Below are 18,591 nucleotides of genomic sequence, written 5' to 3'. Positions count from 1 at the left end.
ACAGACTTCGCCACCTCCGCAATCCACTGTCGCACCGAACACCACAGCCCCACCCGGCTCGGACCTGCCCCCCCCCCCCCCCCCCCCCCCCCCCCGCAAAGAGTGGGTCGCCCTGAACCGGCTCCGTACTGGGGTCGGCAGGTTCAACGGCCAACATGCATCGCTGGGGGGGCTGCCTGCGTTCATCAGCAGCCTGCGCGTGTGGAGCAGACCAGCAAACAGCGCAGCAGCAGCACGGCATTTTCGACTGGGCTGTCGTCCGCCCCCCTGGTGGAGGGGTAGACCTCACGCCCCTCGACAACGGCACATTGACCTTTGCTACAGGCCGTTACATAACCTCTGCTGCCCCAAACGCAAGAAGAAGCGCAGATGCTGGTTTAGATAGACACAAAAATGCTGGAGTAACTCAGCGGGACAGGCAGCATCTCTGCGGAGAAGGAATGGCTGACGTTTCGGGTCGAGACCCTTCTTCAGGCAAATGGGGTGGTGGTTATGTATATACGGGCGGCGGCACGGTGCTGCAGCGGTAGAGTTGCTGCCTTACAGCACCAGCGTCCCGGGTCCGATACCGACTGCGGGTGCTGTCTGTACGGAGTTGGCACGCCCTCCCCATGATCTGCATGGGTTTTCTCCGAGATCTTCGATTTCCTCCCACACTCCAAAGACGTGCAGGTTTGTCGGTTCGCTCGTTCGCTCGTGTGTCAGATGATGTCGCTCGCTGTTGGCTTCTGTCGGGGTCCAACATGTTGCCCGAATTGTCGCCGACGCGTCACAGAGCGCATCGCCTCGTCGCTGCCAGGGAGCGCCACGAGGAGGATTCTGTCATGATCCTGTCGGTAATTGACTTGGTATAAGATTGAATTGTCCCTCGTGTGTGTAGGATAGCGTCAATGCGTGGGGATCGCTGGTCGGTGTGGACTCCAGATGAAACGGGATCTCATTGAAACATATAAGATTGTTAAGGGTTTGGACACGCTGGAGGCAGGAAACGTGTTTCCGATGTTGGGGAAGTCCAGAACCAGGGGCCACAGTTTAAGAATAAGGAGCAAGCCATTTAGAATGGAGACGAGGAAACACTTTTTCTCACAGAGAGTTGTGTCTGTGGAATTCTCTGTCTCAGAGGGCAGTGGAGGCAGGTTCTCTGGATGCTTTCAAGAGAGAGCTAGATAGGGCTCTTAAAAATAGCGGAGTCAGGGGATATGGGGAGAAGGCAGGAACAGGGTACTGATTGTGGATGATCAGCCATGATCACATTGAATGGCGGTGCTGGCTCGAAGGGCCGAGTGGTCTACTCCTGCACCTATTGTCTATTGAATGGCTGGGCCGAAGGGCCAGTTTCCTCGCTGAAACTAAACTAAACAAGGTTGCAAAGTATTCACTTGAAGCAAGGGGGTTAAAACTCCAGCCTTGTCTGGAATTTCGTGCTGGCAAGTTAGAAATTCCTGATGGCCAACATCAACCCTCGAATATCCTGGCTGCTTTCAAAGCTTTTTCCTACATTGAAATGCACAGTTCTCTGGACTGAAGCCTCTGGTCCACCGGTGTTAGGTTTTGTAACAAAAAAAAACCCCCACAAAAAAGCTGGAGTAACTCAGCGGGTCAGACAGCATCTCCGGAGAGAAGGAATAGGTGACGTTTCGGGTGGAGAGGGAGAGTCGGGGGAGAGGGAAACGAGAGATCTAGACGAAGTGGAGAGATATAGATTAAACAGACGAAAGATAGGCAAAGAAACGACGGATCAAGGAAACAGGCCATTGGAAGTGAGTTTGTCCACCTCCTTTCCGGAGATTGAAATTCTCCCGATCCACCGATTTCAATCAACTATATAAAAGGCAAACACAAAATGATTCTCCGAATCCATATTCCGGGAGTTTCCTTTCAAATCGGCGACTGAAAGGATTTCCCTGTTGCCGAGGCTGGACTCTGTGAGCCAGCGAGATCTTTGATCCCTGCTGTTTGTCAACAAGAATTTCTCATTCACCAGCAAGGAATTCGTGGCGATACTGAGCCTCTCCACACATCCCCCCACCCCACCCCTACCCAAGAAGCAGGCTGGTAGAACCATTCCAGTACATTTCTCCCTTGCCGCCTGTTTGGCAAGGATTAAGTGGTGGGGGGCAGCAATTTAGCATTTGTCATTTTTTGTTTTGTAGGCCCCTTTAACTGGCAATCCAGCCGTGTGCTTTGAGTAGGGCAGGGAGGACAGGAGAGTCTAGACTCGTCGCTGACTCTGAAAAGAGTACAGACGTCACACTGCATCAATTAGCAGTTTACAAAGTTAATCCTTTGGGCAAACAAAAGATTTCAGGAGGTCAGTCCGTGATCATTAAACGCATTATCCGATGGCCATAAAGAAGGAATGAGAGCCGCAACGAGGGAAGTTGGGATTTCAGTTTGGTGACTCTTCACTATTTTCCCAAATTTTTAAAAAGAATACCAGGCACAGCTACTTGAAGGCTTTCCGTGGAATTGCTTGTCCTTTTCCTGCTCGAAAATATGGTCCAATAACGCACAGACTTAGACAATAGGTGTAGGATTAGGCCATTCGGCCCTTCGATGTGATCATGGCTGATCATCTCCAATCAGTACCCCGTTCCTGCCTCCTCCCCATATCCCCTGACTCTGCTACCTTTAAGAGCCCTAGCTCTAGCTCTCTCTTGAAAGCATCCAGAGAACCTGCCTCCACCGCCCTCTGAGGCAGAGAATTCCACAGACTCGCCACTCTCTGTGAGAAAAAGTGTTTCCTCGTCTCCGTTCTAAATGGCTTACTCCTTATTCTTAACTTTGGACACAAGACGCTGGAGTAACTCACGGCGGGTCAGGCAGCACCTCTGGAGAAAAGGGGCCGGTGACGTTTCGGGTCTTCTTCTTCTTGCGCTTGAGGCAGCAGAAGTCCGCAACAGGGCGGTTGCCATCCGGTTCGACATCCGTAGGTGCCCGCCCTAAAAAGGGCGCAGTCCCCGGGTTGGCGCCAATCTGCGGCGCTGCTGCTGTCTCTGTTTGTCGTGTTCGCCTGACTGAGGTCAGTTGACAGGGCTCACCACGGGGAGGTCGACAACAGGAGCCCCACGTTTCGGGTCGAGACCCTTCCTCAGGCGCACAGACTTTTCTGTATTTCGGCATGATGTTGCTTCAGGCCTTTATTTTAGGCCGATCTTGTTGGAAAGCGTGGCATAAATATTGGCATAATTCAATCAATCGTTCAGTCCCATGAGTAAAATACTTACTACATCGTCCTAAGTACAGATTGTTTTCTTGGTGCTACGAATTGAGACGCAAGAGATGCAGATGCTGGAATCCTGAGCAGAAATACTGTGTTGGAGGAACTCAGCAGGTCAGTCAGCATCTGGGGAGGGAAATGGACAGGCGAGGTTTCTGTCCATTCTCTCCACACCAGGTTGCCGTACTCGCTGAGCTCACAAGTTCACAAGTTATCGGAGTAGAATTGGGCCATTCGGCCCATCATACTCCACCATTCACCACCACCACCATGGGGGATTGCTGCCTCCTAATCCTATTTTCCTGCCTTCACCCCATAACCCTTGACACCCGTTCGAATCAAGAATTTGTCTGGCTCTGCCGTAAAAATATCCACTGACTTGGCTTCCGCAGCCCTCTGTGGCAATGAGTTCCACAGATTCACTGCCCTCTGACTAAAGAAGTCCCTCCTCACATCACCTCCTCAAGTTCCTCCAACACTTTGCTTTTTCTGCTGCCATGAATGGTGGATTTCATTGAATATGAATTGACCATTAAAATCAGATTACATATTTCGGAATGATTATTTTGAAATAACAGGCTGGGAATTTCTATTGGATGTTTTCATTGCAAATTCCAAATGTTTTCAGGCCACAATGTTATATATGCTTGTTTAATAAGGCGCGGACCCCCCTAACCAACCTGGGCTTCTATGGTTAATGATGCCATGATCACGTACTTCATTGCTCCCCTCTCACTGTCTAACGAGAAGGTTTGGTTTGTGCTCATCATCTTGCCCAGCGATGGAGAGATTTAAAGTTACACTCCCAGCTGTGACTCTAAAAGCACTATCCCACGGTACGAGTTCATTCCAAGAGCTCTCCCGTGTTTGCCCTCGGAGATTTACGGTAATGGCCGCTCGTCGGTACTCGGGGCACTCATGGACATTTTTCAACATGTTGAAAAATCTTCACGAGTCTTCCCGAGCTTACCTGCCATTAGTGAGTCTTACCGAGTACCTGCCGTTAGCGTTACAAGCCGCTAAGAGACGTCCCCGAGCTCCGACGTACCCGCTATGTTCATTCTTTGTGCTTACCACGAGTTTGATTTTTTTTTTTTAACTCGGGAGAGCTCCTGGAATGAACTCAGACCGTGGGACAAGGCTTTAAGCATTCTTGCTCTTCCCAAGGATATTTTCCCACCACATTCCTCACTCTTCCCAAACACGGCTGTCAAACCCCCCCTCCGTCCCAGCCGCATCAGCCTCCGTTGACACAGACACAAAATGCCGGAGTAGCTCAGCGGGACGGGCGGCATCTCTGGAGGGAAGGAATGGGCGACGTTTCGGCTCGAGATCTGTCTTCAGACTGAGAGTCAGGGGAGAGGCAGTCACCCTCTAGTCCTGGCAACATCCTCGTAAATCTTTCCTGAACCTTGACAATATCTTTCCAATAACATGTTGCCCAGAACTGACCGCAACATTCTAAATGCGGTCTCACCAACACTTATAATCTCTGGTTTATTACAAAATAAACCCGCAGCCGTTTTTAATCCAGGTTTCCTTTCACCCACTGATAATGCGGTTTTGATACTAATGGGAAACCCAGTTAAAAAGATCACAAGATATCTGGCGTGAAAATGGAAAATTGGGAGTAGCCAGAGGATGTGTGTGAGGACCAGGATGATTCATTGTGCACTACCTCTCCTGAAATGAATGAATGAGTGAATAAGTTTGAATGGATCAATAAAAACCTTCATGTTAATATCTTGCCGAACGGAAGTGAGTGATCTTCTAGTTTTCAACACTCACGTTAACCATTCCAGGAAAAAACCGACATAAATAGCGTGTGTTAGTCACCTGCAGCAACAGTAAATTGTGATGTTGAGGTTTACACGATGTGTCATAGAGTCATAGAGTGATTCAGTGTGGAAACAGGCCAACTCGCCCACACTGGCCAACATGTCCCAGCCACACTAGTCCCATCTGCCTGCGTTTGGTCCATATCCCTCCAAACCTGCCCTATCCATGTACCTGTCTAACTGTTTCTTAAACGTTGGGATTGTCCCTGCCTCAACGACCTCATCTTGCAGCTTGATCCCATACACCCACCACTCATCGTGGATGGCAACTCTACAGGAATGTCTTTGGCCATTCATTTTTAACAAGGTATGATGTTTAGTGCTGAAATTATAATTGGTTGCAGCTGAAGAGGGGTCCCGACCCCAAACGTCACCTACATCTGAAGAAGGGTCCCGACCCGAAAGGTCACCCAATCCTTTCTCTCCAGAGATGCTGCCTGACCCGCTGATTTACTCCAGCACTTTGTGCCTTTTTTGTATAAATCGGGATCAATAAGTTAGGATCGAACCCGGGTCTCTGGCGCTAGAAGACAGCAACGATTCCGCTGCGCCACCGTGCTGCCCATGCAAGCGGTCGACCCATTCTGCATGTTCTCTTGCAGTGCCACACAGTGGAGATATCAGACTAAGAAGCTGAGAACATATGAGTGCATCTATTACAGCCTTTTGCAGCCAACTTTGAAAGCTTGCTTTATCAATCCAACTTTGGACTAGGCCAGGAGATAATAGTTTGCCCTGTGTCTTGAATGAGTGTCCAGAGTGTGCTTCAACAGAATAACAGCAAGATTGATCAATCCAATGTCATTTTGACTACACAGCTCAGGGATATGTTCTTGTTTGTGAATGTGGTTACTTGTATATTTATTAATTAGAATAACATGCACCAGGGTCATCTTTATTGGCCATGTGCAAGATTTTGAGAAGCTTTGAGAATTTTTTTGCTTATTTTGCTCCCATATAATCCTTCGGTGATTAGTTTAGTTTAGAGATACAGCACGGAAACAGGCCCTACGGCCCACCGACCAGCGACCCCCGCACACTAACACTATCCTACACACCAGGAACAATTTACAATTTTACCGGAGCCAATTAGCTTACAGACCCTGGAGAACGTACAAACTCCGTACAGACAGCATCCGTGGTCAGGATTGAACCCGGGACTCTGGCGCTATGCCACCATGCTGCCCATTTGCGATTACTTATACATTTACTTGTATATTACTTGTGGATGTACGTGTGTCAGAGGTTATGGGAAGAAGGCAGGAGAATAGTGTTGGGAGGGAGAGATAGATCTGCCATGATTGAATAGCGGAGTAGACTTGATGGGCCGAATGGCCTAATTCGACTCCTATCACTTATCTTATGATTGATTAATTAGATCAGCATGCACACCATGGAGTCATCTTATTTGTCTATGCTCAAGATTTTTTTAGAAGCATTGAGATTTATTTGATGATGAAACTGCCCTGCAATCCTTCCTTGTTGATGTGGGAGAACATTTTGTGACATTGCCGACAGATGCTGTCTATTAATTGCACTCCAATCTTAAAATAAACATTATGTTGAATCCTCTCCGCGGCAGGCTGTGCATAACAAAATGTTTATTGACGGGAAATCACTGTTCCAAATGATGTACAATTGATGGCGGTGTTGACACTGCACATCTGTCAACATCTGTTACTCGCTAAGCTCGCTGATCCACAGCGAGCAAGCTGCCAGCACTTAGTCCGAGAAATACCACGAGGAGCAGGCCAATCAGCCCTTCAAGTCCTAAGAAGGATCTCCACCCAGAAACGTCACCCGTTCCTTCTCTCCAGAGATGCTGCCTGTTACTACTCCCAGCATTTTGTGTCCAACTTCGATCTAAACCAGCAGTTCTTTCCTACACAGCCCTTCAAGCCGCTGCTGCCATTGAATAAGATAATGCTGATCCTTTATCGTGGAGCCGTTTCCCTGCACAGGTTCCATATCTATCTGCCTGCAGCTCGGGATTTAAAACAACGCCTATTCCATGTTCTACAGGGATGTGTAGGAAGGAACTGTGCAGACGCTGGTTTACACCGAAGGTAGACACAAGATGCTGGAGTAACTCAGCGGGGCAGGCAGCATCTCTGGAGAGAAGGTACAGATGCAGCTGTTCGGCCCGAGACCCTTCTCCAGACTAAGGGGCAGGGGCGTGGAAGCTTGTCCACTGAGTTTTTCAAGCACTTTGGGTTTTAGTTTTGCACAATATTCCAGCGTATACAGTCCCTGATTAGGTTATAAGGTCATAAGTGATAGGAGTAGAATCAGGCCATTCGGCCCATCAAGTCTACTCTACCATTCAATCATGGTTGATCTATCTCTCCCTCCTAAACCGATTCTCCTGCCTTCTCCCCATAACCACTGACAGAATCTATCTTTGCCTTAAAAATACCCACTGACTTGGCCTCCACAGCATTCTGTGTCGAAGAATCCCACAGATTCACCACCCTCAAGAAATCCCTCCTCATCTCCTTCCTAAAAGAATGTCCTTTAATTCTTTGGCTGTGACCTCTGATCTTAGACTCTCCGACTGGTGGAAACATCCTCTCCACATCCACTCTATCCAAGTTTTTCATTATTCGGTAAGTTTCAATGAGGCCCCCCCCTTCAATCTTCTAAACTCCAGCGAGCCCAGGCCCAGTGCCGGCAAATGCTCATCATAGGTGAACCCACTCATTGCCGGGATCAGGTTTACACAGTTATCTCTTGTCGGAGCTCAGACCATGTGGGGAGGGTTGTGGGAGGGGGGGTGTGGGGGGTCATTGAGAACAAAGGCGGGACTTGGCAAGGAGGGGCGGAGAGAAGGAAGGGAGTACCTGGCGGTGGGTGGGAGGGGTACAGTGAAGGAAGAGGGGGGGCTCGGGGATGGGGGTAGGTAGAACTTGGCGATGGGGTATAGGAGGAAGACCCAGCGATGGGGGGTGGGGGTAGGACCCAGCCATGGGGGGAGGGGGATGGGGGGGGGGGGGGGGGGGGGGGGCTTGCCGCCAGGCAGTAGATAGGAACGCAACGGTGAACTTTTGTCACTTTGTCGGTGCCAGAACGTGGCCACACCTGTGTACTGACAAGGTTAGGTCTGCGGTACGATTTTACCAGGCTGGATGCAAAACAAAGCATTTCACTGTACTTTGATACACGGGACAACGCAGTGTCGTTGAATCATTCTCACTCGTCTTCACCTTTAATCGAAGACTCAAAACGTGTCCCCGTCTCTCCCAGACTCAATACCTGCCTGGCCCTAGTACGTTCTCTCCATAGATTTTCCCCGGGTGCTCCAGTTCCCTTCCACACTCCAAAGACGTACAAGTTTGTAAGTTAATTGGCTTTGGTTAGAATTGTAAAATGCCCCCAGTGTGCAGGATGGTGCCAATGTGTGGAGATCGCTGGTCGGCGCGGACTGGGTGGGCCGAATGGCCTGTTATCGCGCTGTATCTCTAAACTAAACTAAGCTTCGAGTGACATTCTGTCCAAGAGCTCCAGCAGCTCCAGTGGAGAGCAGCTAGTAATGAAGATTGGAGGCTGACTATCTAACTTCGAGTTGTGTTTTATTACACAGAGAAGTTTCCGTGAGGGAATTTTGTGGAAGAATGGAATAGCTTTGGTTGATTCCTTTATGAGAGGGCCATACTTAGTCTGTGGGACATGTATATATAGATTTAGAAGATTGAGAGAGGATCTTATAGAAACTTACAAAATTCTTAAGGGGTTGGACAGGCTAGATGCAGGAAGATTGTTCCCGATGTTGGGGAAGTCCAGGACAAGGGGTCACAGCTTAAGGATAAAGGGGAAATCCTTTAAAACCGAGATGAGTAGAACTTTTTTCACGCAGAGAGTGGTGAATCTCTGGAACTCTCTGCCACAGAGGGTAGTTGAGGCCAGTTCATTGGCTATATTTAAGAGGGAGTTAGATGTGGCCCTTGTGGCTAAGGGGATCAGGGGGTATGGAGAGAAGGCAGGTACGGGATACTGAGTTGGATGATCAGCCATGATCATATTGAATGGCGGTGCAGGCTCGAAGGGCCGAATGGCCTACTCCTGCACCTAATTTCTATGTTTCTATGTTTCTATATATATATTCAGTGAGTTGATCATGCTTGAATTGCAGAAGTATAAAATACACATTGCTCTAAAGGCTGATAAATAAAGTGGAGAACAGCTCCGATTGCTGAACAGAATCCAGTGTCCATGGCTAGTTAGCGTGACCTTGGAACAGTCAGAGTGTACAGCAGTTGGCTTCTGTTCTACATACTTGTGTGTTCTTCTTATTATGGCCACTTCAGAGAATATGGAAGGCTGGATCAATGGTTTGTGTATATTCAGGGGCAGTGATCCCATTATCTGTTTTGTGAAAGCTGGAATTTCCAAAATTAATTCCAAATAAGTCCAAACTATTCCTGTGGGAAATTAATATTTAGTTTAGTTTGGAGATACAGCGCGGGAACGCCCTTCGGTCCGCCCAGACCGCACCGACCGGCGATCCCCGCACACTAACACTATCCTGCACACACTAGGGAGAATTTACAATTTTATTTAGCCAATTAAACGATAAATCTCTACGTCTTTGGAGTGTGGGAGGAAACCGGAGCAGCCGGAGAAAACCCACGCAGTCACGGGGAGAACGTACAAACTCCAGACAGACAGCACCCGTAGTCAGGATCGAACCCGGGTCTCGGGTGCAGTCAGGCAGCAGCTCTACCGCTGCGCCACTGTGCCGCCCCTGTTGCAAAGAGGAGGCATCCGAAACAATCAGCTGTGGCTTATAATTTGCAGTATGTATCTCCCATAAAATACTAATATATCTGCAAACCAAACTACCATTGTTTTGTTTGTTATCTTAGCTTTGGTTTGACAATGGTGCAGGATTAGAGCTGCCATTTCACAGCGCCAGAGACCCGGGTTTGTTCCTGACCTCGGGTGCTGGCTGCGTGGAGTTTGCACGTTCTCCCTGCCACCGCGTGCGGTTTCCTCCCAATCGCAAAAAGCAGGTTAATTGGCCTTTATAAAAATGCCGGGAATGTGTAGGGAGTGGACGAGAAATCGCAATGACATGGAACCAGTGTGGACAGATGATCGATGATCGGCATCAACTTGGTTGGTCGAAAAATTTGTTTCCAATGCTATATCTCTAAACAAAACTGAAACTAAATAACGGTGATATTGAGTGTGTCGGAAGGAACTGCAGATGCCGGCTTAAATCGAAGACAGACACAAATGCTGGAGCAACGCAGCGGGTCAGGCAGCGTCTCTGGAGAGAAGGAACGGGAAATGTCACCCATTCCTTCTCTCCAGAGATGCCCGCCTGTCCTGTTGAGTTACTCCAGCATTTCGTATCTACGGTGAAATGAAAGTTTGCAGAAGGACTCTCTCCGTGATCCGCTACAAATTTGGCGTACACATCCCGCGCCACGGTAAATGCTGTATAATCACCGTAATTTTAGAATTAGGTAGACAAAAATGCTGGGGAAATTCAGCGGGTGAGGCAGCATCTACGGAGCGAAGGAATAGGTCACGTTTCGGGTCAAGACCCTTCTTCAGACTAAATTCATTTAATAATTTAGAATCGGCTGGTACTCGCTAGAATTTAGAAGATTGAGGGGGGATCTTATAGAAACTTACAAAATTCTTAAGGGGTTGGACAGGCTAGATGCAGGAAGATTGTTCCCGATGTTGGGGAAGTCCAGAATAAGGGGTCACAGTTTAAAGATAAGGGGGAAATCTTTTCGGACCGAGATGAGAAAAACATTTTTCACACAGAGAGTGGTGAATCTCTGGAATTCTCTGCCACAGAACGTAGTTGAGGCCAGTTCATTGGCTATATTTAAGAGGGAGTTAGATGTGGCTCTTGTGGCTAAAGGGATCAGGGGGTATGGAGAGAAGGCAGGTACAGGATACTGAGTTGGATGATCGGCCATGATCATATTGAATGGCGGTGCAGGTTCGAAGGGCCGAATGGCCTACTCCTGCACCTAATTTCTATGTTTCTATGAATGTTTTATGCTTTTTTTCAATGTGCAAAATCTTTTGTTAAGGTGAATGATTTTTTTTGTTTCCAATCTGCAGACGTGAATGAATGTGATGACAATAACGGGGGCTGCCAACAAATCTGTGTTAACACCATGGGCAGCTATGAGTGTCAGTGTAAAGAGGGATTCTTCCTGAGTGATAACCAACACACCTGCATACACCGTTCAAATGGTGAGTGTACATTCACAGTTGATGGGTCTAAACTGCATTCTGGGGAGGGAAGGGGAATGTCAAACCATAGCTATTATCAGGATCGATTAACTGATTGTATTGTGTGGGGAGACCATGCACCTCCTATTTCGCTTGGGTAGTTTACAGCCCAGCGGTACGAACATTGACTTCTCCAATTTCAGGTGGTCCTTGCTTTCTCCCTCATTCCCCTCCCCTTCCCAGCTCTCCCACAGCCCACCAGTCTCTGCCTCTTCCTTTCCTCTTCTCGCCCAACCCCCCACCTCCACATCAGTCTGAAGAACCCCAGCGAGTACATGGCCCAGAGCCGTCAAATGCTCCTCATACGATAACCCAATCATCCCCGGGATCATTGATGTCAACCTCCTCTGGACCCTCTCCAACGCCAGCACATCCTTCCTCAGATATGTGGCCCACAACATAGAAACATAGAAACATGGTGCAGGAGTAGGCCATTCGGCCCTTCGAGCCTGCACCGCCATTCAATATGATCATGGCTGATCATCCAACTCAGTATCCCGTACCTGCCTTCTCTCCATACCCCCTGATCCCCTTAGCCACAAGGGCCACATCTAACTCCTTCTTAAATATAGCCAATGAACTGGCCTCAACTACCCTCTGTGGCAGAGAGTTCCAGAGATTCACCACTCTCTGTGTGAAAAAAGTTCTTCTCATCTCGGTTTTAAAGGATTTCCCCCTTATCCTTAAGCTGTGACCCCTTGTCCTGGACTTCCCCAACATCGGGAGCAATCTTCCTGCATCTAGCCTGTCCAACCCCTTAAGAATTTTGTAAGTTTCTATAAGATCCCCTCTCAATCTTCTAAATTCTAGAGAGTATAAACCAAGTCTATCCAGTCTTTCTTCATAAGACAGTCCTGACATCCCAGGAATCAGTCTGGTGAACCGTCTCTGCACTCTATGGCAATAATGTCCTTCCTCAGATTTGGAGACCAAAACTATACGCAATACTCCAGGTGTGGTCTCACCAAGACCCTGTACAACGGGTGATAATATTCCAAATGGGGGCCGACATTATATTGCTTTGCTGAATCAAAGAATTATATTTTGTTTTCTGAAAGTACTGATCCTGGATTTTTTGCCTTGATGTCATTAATGTGGCTAAAATCCTTGCCCTGAATTCAAATATGGATCATATCTCCAAAATTGAGGTAAAAGTAAGCTGGGAATTGAACTGAATTGTGTAATAATCATTTGATATTCAATATTTGCATTGTTTAATGTCTAAACTGAGATACTCTGTGATCAGAGTTGTAGGGAATTTAAAAAATCTGAATCTTATCTGAAAGAGGAAACTCTGAGGAATCTTGAGCATCAACATGCTGGTGAAATGGGGAATATGTTATTGCCTTTCTGACCTGCGCTATCTGTGGTTCTTGATAAAGCAATGAACATTCTTCCATCAGGCATCATTTATACAGAAATTAGTTTGTTCACACTTTTCTAGGAAACATATACCTTCCAATGTGTGTTAATGTGAAAGATATGAGAGTTTTCAAACATAGTTTGTATGCATATAAGATTTTATATTAGTTCATAAGTGATAGGAACTGAATTAGGCCATTCACGCCATCAAGTCTACTCTGCCAATCAATCATGGCTGATCTATCTAACCCCATTCTCCTGCCTTCACCCCATAACCCTTGACACCCGTACTAATCAAGAATCTGTCTATTTCTGCCTTAAAAATATCCATTGACTTGGCCTCCACAGCCCTCTGTGGCAAGGAATTTCACAGATTCGCCGGTTTTACCAGTGCACAATAGTTTTCTTTTAATCAAATATTAGTTTTGCCGTCTAATGGTCCTGCAGGCTTGCATTTTTAGCTCCTCTGTCATCCCGTATCTATGTTTTCCTTTCGTCTTTGAACTGATCAGTGTGGACAGGAGGAATTGCTGCAACTAGTTTGCCATGTCCCTTCCAGCAATGCACATTTTTCATTCTGCCTGAACACACAATTACTTCTGACAAACAATTAGATGTGCTGAAGATTGTGGTCCCGTGCAAAAGGAAATTGAAGATCCATTCACAGCGTGTGAGAGAGATTGAGATTAATACTCCATAAAATGATAGGAAAGTGTGTGTATATATACAGTATATGTGTGCACACACACCCATATATATACAGTATCATGTGATATAAAGAATAGAATAGAATAGAATGCATTTATTGTCATTCAAACCTAGGTTTGAACGAAATATAATTTCTACAGTTTTTTACATTACAAAACAATCCAAGACCCACACTTAACACAGTTTCCATAAACATCCATCACAGTGAGTCTCCAACATCTCCTCACTGTGATGGAAGGCAAAGTCTTTATCTCTTCCCTTTGTTCCTTCTCCCGTGGTCCAGCAGTCCAACTGCAGTGTCGAGGCGTGTCGAGGTGTGGTATACACACACACACACACATATATATATATGGATGTGTGTGTATTTGCATGTATGTATATGTAGTAATAGTATATTTATGATATATAAATGACAGCCATGATATATACATATGTGTGTGTGTGTGTGTGTGTGTGTATATTTATATATATACACACATTCACATAAACATACACACGTACATATACATACTTTCCTATCATGTTATAGTTTTAGTACAGAGATACAACATGCAAACAGGCCATTCAGCCCATCAAGTCCAGGAATCACTGGTTCTGTTATTCCCACTTTCTCATCCACACCCTACACTCGGGCATTTTGTGTCTAACCAGAGGGGCAACTCAGGTTGGACAGGCTCGGACGTGTAAACTCCACACTTGCAGCACCTGAGGTCAGGATCGAACCTGGTTCTTTGGCGCTGTCAGATAGCAGCTCTACCGCTGCGACACCGTGCCTTTCCTAGAACTCGAAGGGGAATAATGAAGTGGGCATCGGGCTACCATTAAAAATGGTGCAGTTGTAATGGATATGATGTATGCTTCTGTTGGAGAGGCAGAGTGGCATTACTAAGATAGCTGCTGCCTCGCACCGCCTGAGACCTCCGTTCAATCCTTACCTCGAATGCTGTTTGTGTGGAGTTTGCACGTTCTCCTGACAGTGTGTGGGTCTACCCCGGGTGCTTCAACTTTTTAGACTTTACTTTAGTCTTTAGAGATACAGTGTGGGAAAAGGCCCTTCGGCACATCGAGTCCAGGCCGACCAGTGACCACCCCATACACTTGCACTATCCCACACACTAGGGACAATTTACAATTTTACCGAAGTCTATTAACCTACAAACCTGTACATCTTTGGAGGAAACCAGAGCACCCAGAGAAAACGCACGTGGTCCCAGGGGAAACCTTAAAAACCCTATGCAGATAGTACTTGTAGTCGGGATTGAACCCGGGTCTCTGGTGCTGTAAGGCAGCAACTCTACCGCTGTGCCGCAGTGCAGTTACGTCCCAAAGACGGCGTTGGTGGGTTAATTGGCTTCTATATAAAAAAAAATCTCCCCAGTGTGTAGGGAGAGAATGAGAAAGTACGATAACATAGAATAAGGGTGAACAACATGGAGTCAGTGGGCCGAAGGGCCTGGTCCATGCTGTAGCTCTGAACAAAACAAAACGATACATAGAAGTCAGGGAGAATATTACTTTATTTTCAGCTGCTGACAGGCAGAAACTCACTGGATTTTCTACATTTTGCAACAGGGGGAAAACTTCCACTGAGAATAGTAAATGCTTTTCACTCCAAATCTGCCAAGCTCTTTGTTAAATCTGTTTGTTAACCTTGTTCGGCTGTGGTTCCAGTTTTGATTGCATCGACTCTTTCCTTCAACGGCTGTCAACTTTGTACACTGGTTCACCGACAGATGATTTACAAACTGACAAATCTGATCCTTATAACGTCCAAACAAATTATCTGTAATAACAAAATGTTCCAGTGCTGCCTGGAAATGTCCATTTGGGGATTTTTCAGGCGCAGATTGACTGATTCTTGTTTAGGACGGGTGTCAGGGGTTACGGGGGGAAGGCAGGAGAATGGGGTTAGGAGGGAGAGATAGATCGGCCATGATTGAATGGTAGAGTAGACTCGATGGGCCGAATGGCCCACTTCTGCTCCTATCACTTATGAACATTGGGGCAGCTCCACTCTTTGGTCCCACTGCACCCTAACAATGGTCTAAACTCTTATTTTACTCATTAATGGTCCAACAGGTTACAGGGAAGGATGGATCAGCCATGGTTGAATGGGATGAGCCAAGGGGCAAATGCAATGTTGACCCATTTAGTCCAATGTGCAATCATTTTGTTAACTGGCTACCATCTCCCAGATATGGACACATTCTGCAGTGAATCATTTTAGGAAATATTGCACAGGCTAAAGACATGCTCCAGAAAAACAAATAAATCTGTCAATGGGCAGATCAAATGCGGCGGCACGTTTGCGCGGAGGTAGAGTTGCCGCCTCACAGCGCCAGAGACCCGGGTTCGAAACTGACCACGGCGCTGTCTGTACAGAGTTTGCACGCTCTCCCCGTGACCTAATTGGGTCTCCTCCCGCACTCCAAAGACGTACAGGTTTGGAGGTAAATTGGCTTGGTATAATTGTAAACTGTCTCCAGTGTGTGTAGGTTGGCGCTAGTGTGCGGGGATCGCTGGTCGGCACGGACCCGGTGGGCCGAAGGGCCTGTTTCTGTGCTGTATCTCTAAAACTAAAAAGTGTGGATTCAAATGATATTAAGATAATACAACACAACACAAGTTATCCAAGCTGCTAATATAGATGAGAACAATTTGAAATTAAAGTAATGATCCAGAAAATCTTCTCAAGATTAAAATCATTTTACATGAAGTTTTGTAAGCCGAAGATAAGTGGTTGTCAACAGTGTAACACTGAATATCTCTGGTTTTGCCCAATTTTGTTTGTTTATTCTGTGCTTTTTCAAGTTTGTTAAGACCCCTGATATTAAGGGGGGGGGGGGGGGGGAATGCTACTTCGTTTATTTTTTTGGGATGTGTTTCCATCCATCAGCCAGATAGTTTTTGGCATGTGAAAGCAATGATCTTCTGGCTGGACTTTAGGCTTCAGAGATACAGCGCGGAAACAGGCCCTTCGGCCCACCGAGTCTGCGCCAACCAGCGATCACCCCATACACTAACCTACACACATTCGGGACAATTTTACCACCTACTGAAGCCAATTAATCCACACACCCTACTTTGGAGCGTGGGAGGAAACCGGAGCACCCGGAGAAAACCCACGTGGTCACAGAACGTACAAACTCCATACAGATAGGACCTGTAGTCAGGATCGAACCCAGGTCGTTGGCGCTGTTAACGGCCTGTCCCACTTTCACGAACTAATTCACGACCTTTTTTACTCGTGGACATTTTATATCAGGCTAGAAAAAACGCCCCGTCCTACTTGATGCCACGCGTACCAGTGACGAGCATCACGGCCTGCTACGACCTACCTACGACCTACCTACAACCTTGTGACGACTTTGCTGCGAGTATGAGTCAAGGGCAAACTCGGCAGAGGTCGTGAATTAGGTTGTGAAAGTTGCACAGGCCCTTAAAGCAGCAACTTGACCGATGCGTCTCTGTGCCACCCTTTGCTCCACTATACTGCCCTATTCCACTTGTTTGGATTTTCCAAACTACCAAGATTGATCGAGAGGGAGGCAATAATCTCAGTAGAACTTAATTGGAAAATGTACGAGTTAATTAATGAATGCTATCTTGGATTTGTTCGGGAGCTTATAGATTGATGATGCCGGCTGATGAGGTTACACAGATGATTAGTGTAGCTAATGGCCTGGACATTAATTTTTCAAAAGGAATTGAAATGACCCTAGTTTCTCATCACCGTCCCCTCTCTGAGCAAACGGAGCCCTCGATATCCTTTCTGTAACAGATATCAAAACTGTGCTTTGCAAGCTGGGACACAAAGTGCTGGAGTTACTCAGCAGGTCGGGCATCATCTCTGGAGAACATGGATGGATGACGTTTCGGGTCGAGACCCTTCTACAGACTGAAGGAGGGTTTCAATCTGAACTGTCACCTTGTTCTCCAGAGATGCTGCCCGTTTCGGGTCGAGACCCTTCTTCACACTGAGGGTCAGGGGAGAGGGAAAGCTATAGACAGTAGACAATAGGTGCAGGAGTAGACCCTTCGAGCCAGTACCGCCATTCAACGTGATCATGGCTGATCATCCCCAATTAGTACCCCGTTCCTGCCTTCTCCCCATATCCCCTGACTCCGCTATTTTTAAGAGCCCTATCTAGCTCTCTCTTGAAAGCATCCAGAGAACCTGCCTGGATTCCACAGACTCATCAAATATAATCTTTTCACAAGCTGGACAGCACGCAACGAAAAAGCTTTTCACTGTTCCTTAGTACAGGTGACAGTAATAAGGAAAACTGAACTACGAGTTGCTGGATAGGAACAAGTCAAGGATGTTCTGTTGAACTTGCACGGATACCAGATGTCCCCTGACAAGGCTAAGCCTGTATTCGATCTAGCTTTCCGCAAGTTAAATAATAGTAGCATTAAAAAAGCCTTGGGAATTGGCTGGCGTCCCAAACTGGCGACTCTCCAGGAAATTCCCAGTGTAATTTGGGAGAGGGCAAAATGTGTTGCATCTATTTTACCCTCATTGGAAAAGGACATCAACTCTGCCAAAAAGCATTTAAATTTCCAGAAAACAGGATAGAAGAATTTTGATCCAATCTTGTGTTGGAGCCTTCATCTGTGTTTTCAGCAGGTTTAATTGTATCTCCTTGTGACAACATAGGAGATGGCTTTCTATCTGAACCATGTCATGGGGCTTACAACCCTGTGTTTGGGTGGGGAGGAGCTTGGAGGGGAGGGGAGTGGAGTCTGCAGCAGCAGTCCAGAGTATTCTAAAATCGGACAGACTACATTGGACGCCTGGTTGAACGTTGAACAGATTGTTTGCTATTATTTGGTGGCGCAGCAGTCGAGTTGCTGCCTCACAGCGCCAGAGACCCGGGTTCGATCTGGACGACGGGTGCTGTCTGTACGGAGTTTGCAAGTTCTCCCCGTGACCACGTGGGTTTCCCCCGGGTGCTCCGGTTTCCTCCCACAATCCAAAGACGTACAGGTTTGAGGGCGGTATAAATGTAAATTGTCCCTAGTGTGTGTAGGATAGTGTTAGTGTGCGGGGATCGCTGGTCGGCACAGACTTGGTGATCCGAAGGGCCTGTTCCCGCCATCTATCTCTAAATTTAAAAAGATGGACACGAAGTACTGGAGTACCTCAGGGAAACAAACAGAGTCTATGGAGAACATGGACAAGTGACGTTTCGGGTCAGGGCC

General features: G+C 47.0%; 1 protein-coding gene across 4 annotated transcripts in view; it reads left to right on the top strand.

Annotated features, from left to right (window-relative positions):
* scube1 (signal peptide, CUB domain, EGF-like 1) overlaps positions 1-18,591 on the top strand; it is a 189,337-nt gene that overhangs the window by 50,403 nt on the left and 120,343 nt on the right. For all 4 annotated transcript variants that reach the window (XM_055650219.1, XM_055650220.1, XM_055650217.1 and 1 more), the window contains exon 4: positions 11,143-11,277. In XM_055650219.1, coding sequence (XP_055506194.1) covers positions 11,143-11,277 — 135 coding nt within the window. The remainder of the gene's footprint in view (positions 1-11,142; positions 11,278-18,591) is intronic.

The sequence above is a fragment of the Leucoraja erinacea genome, chromosome 19, assembly GCF_028641065.1.
Source record: "Leucoraja erinacea ecotype New England chromosome 19, Leri_hhj_1, whole genome shotgun sequence".
Taxonomy (NCBI): domain Eukaryota; kingdom Metazoa; phylum Chordata; class Chondrichthyes; order Rajiformes; family Rajidae; genus Leucoraja; species Leucoraja erinaceus.
This window is presented reverse-complemented; position numbering and strand designations above follow the sequence as displayed.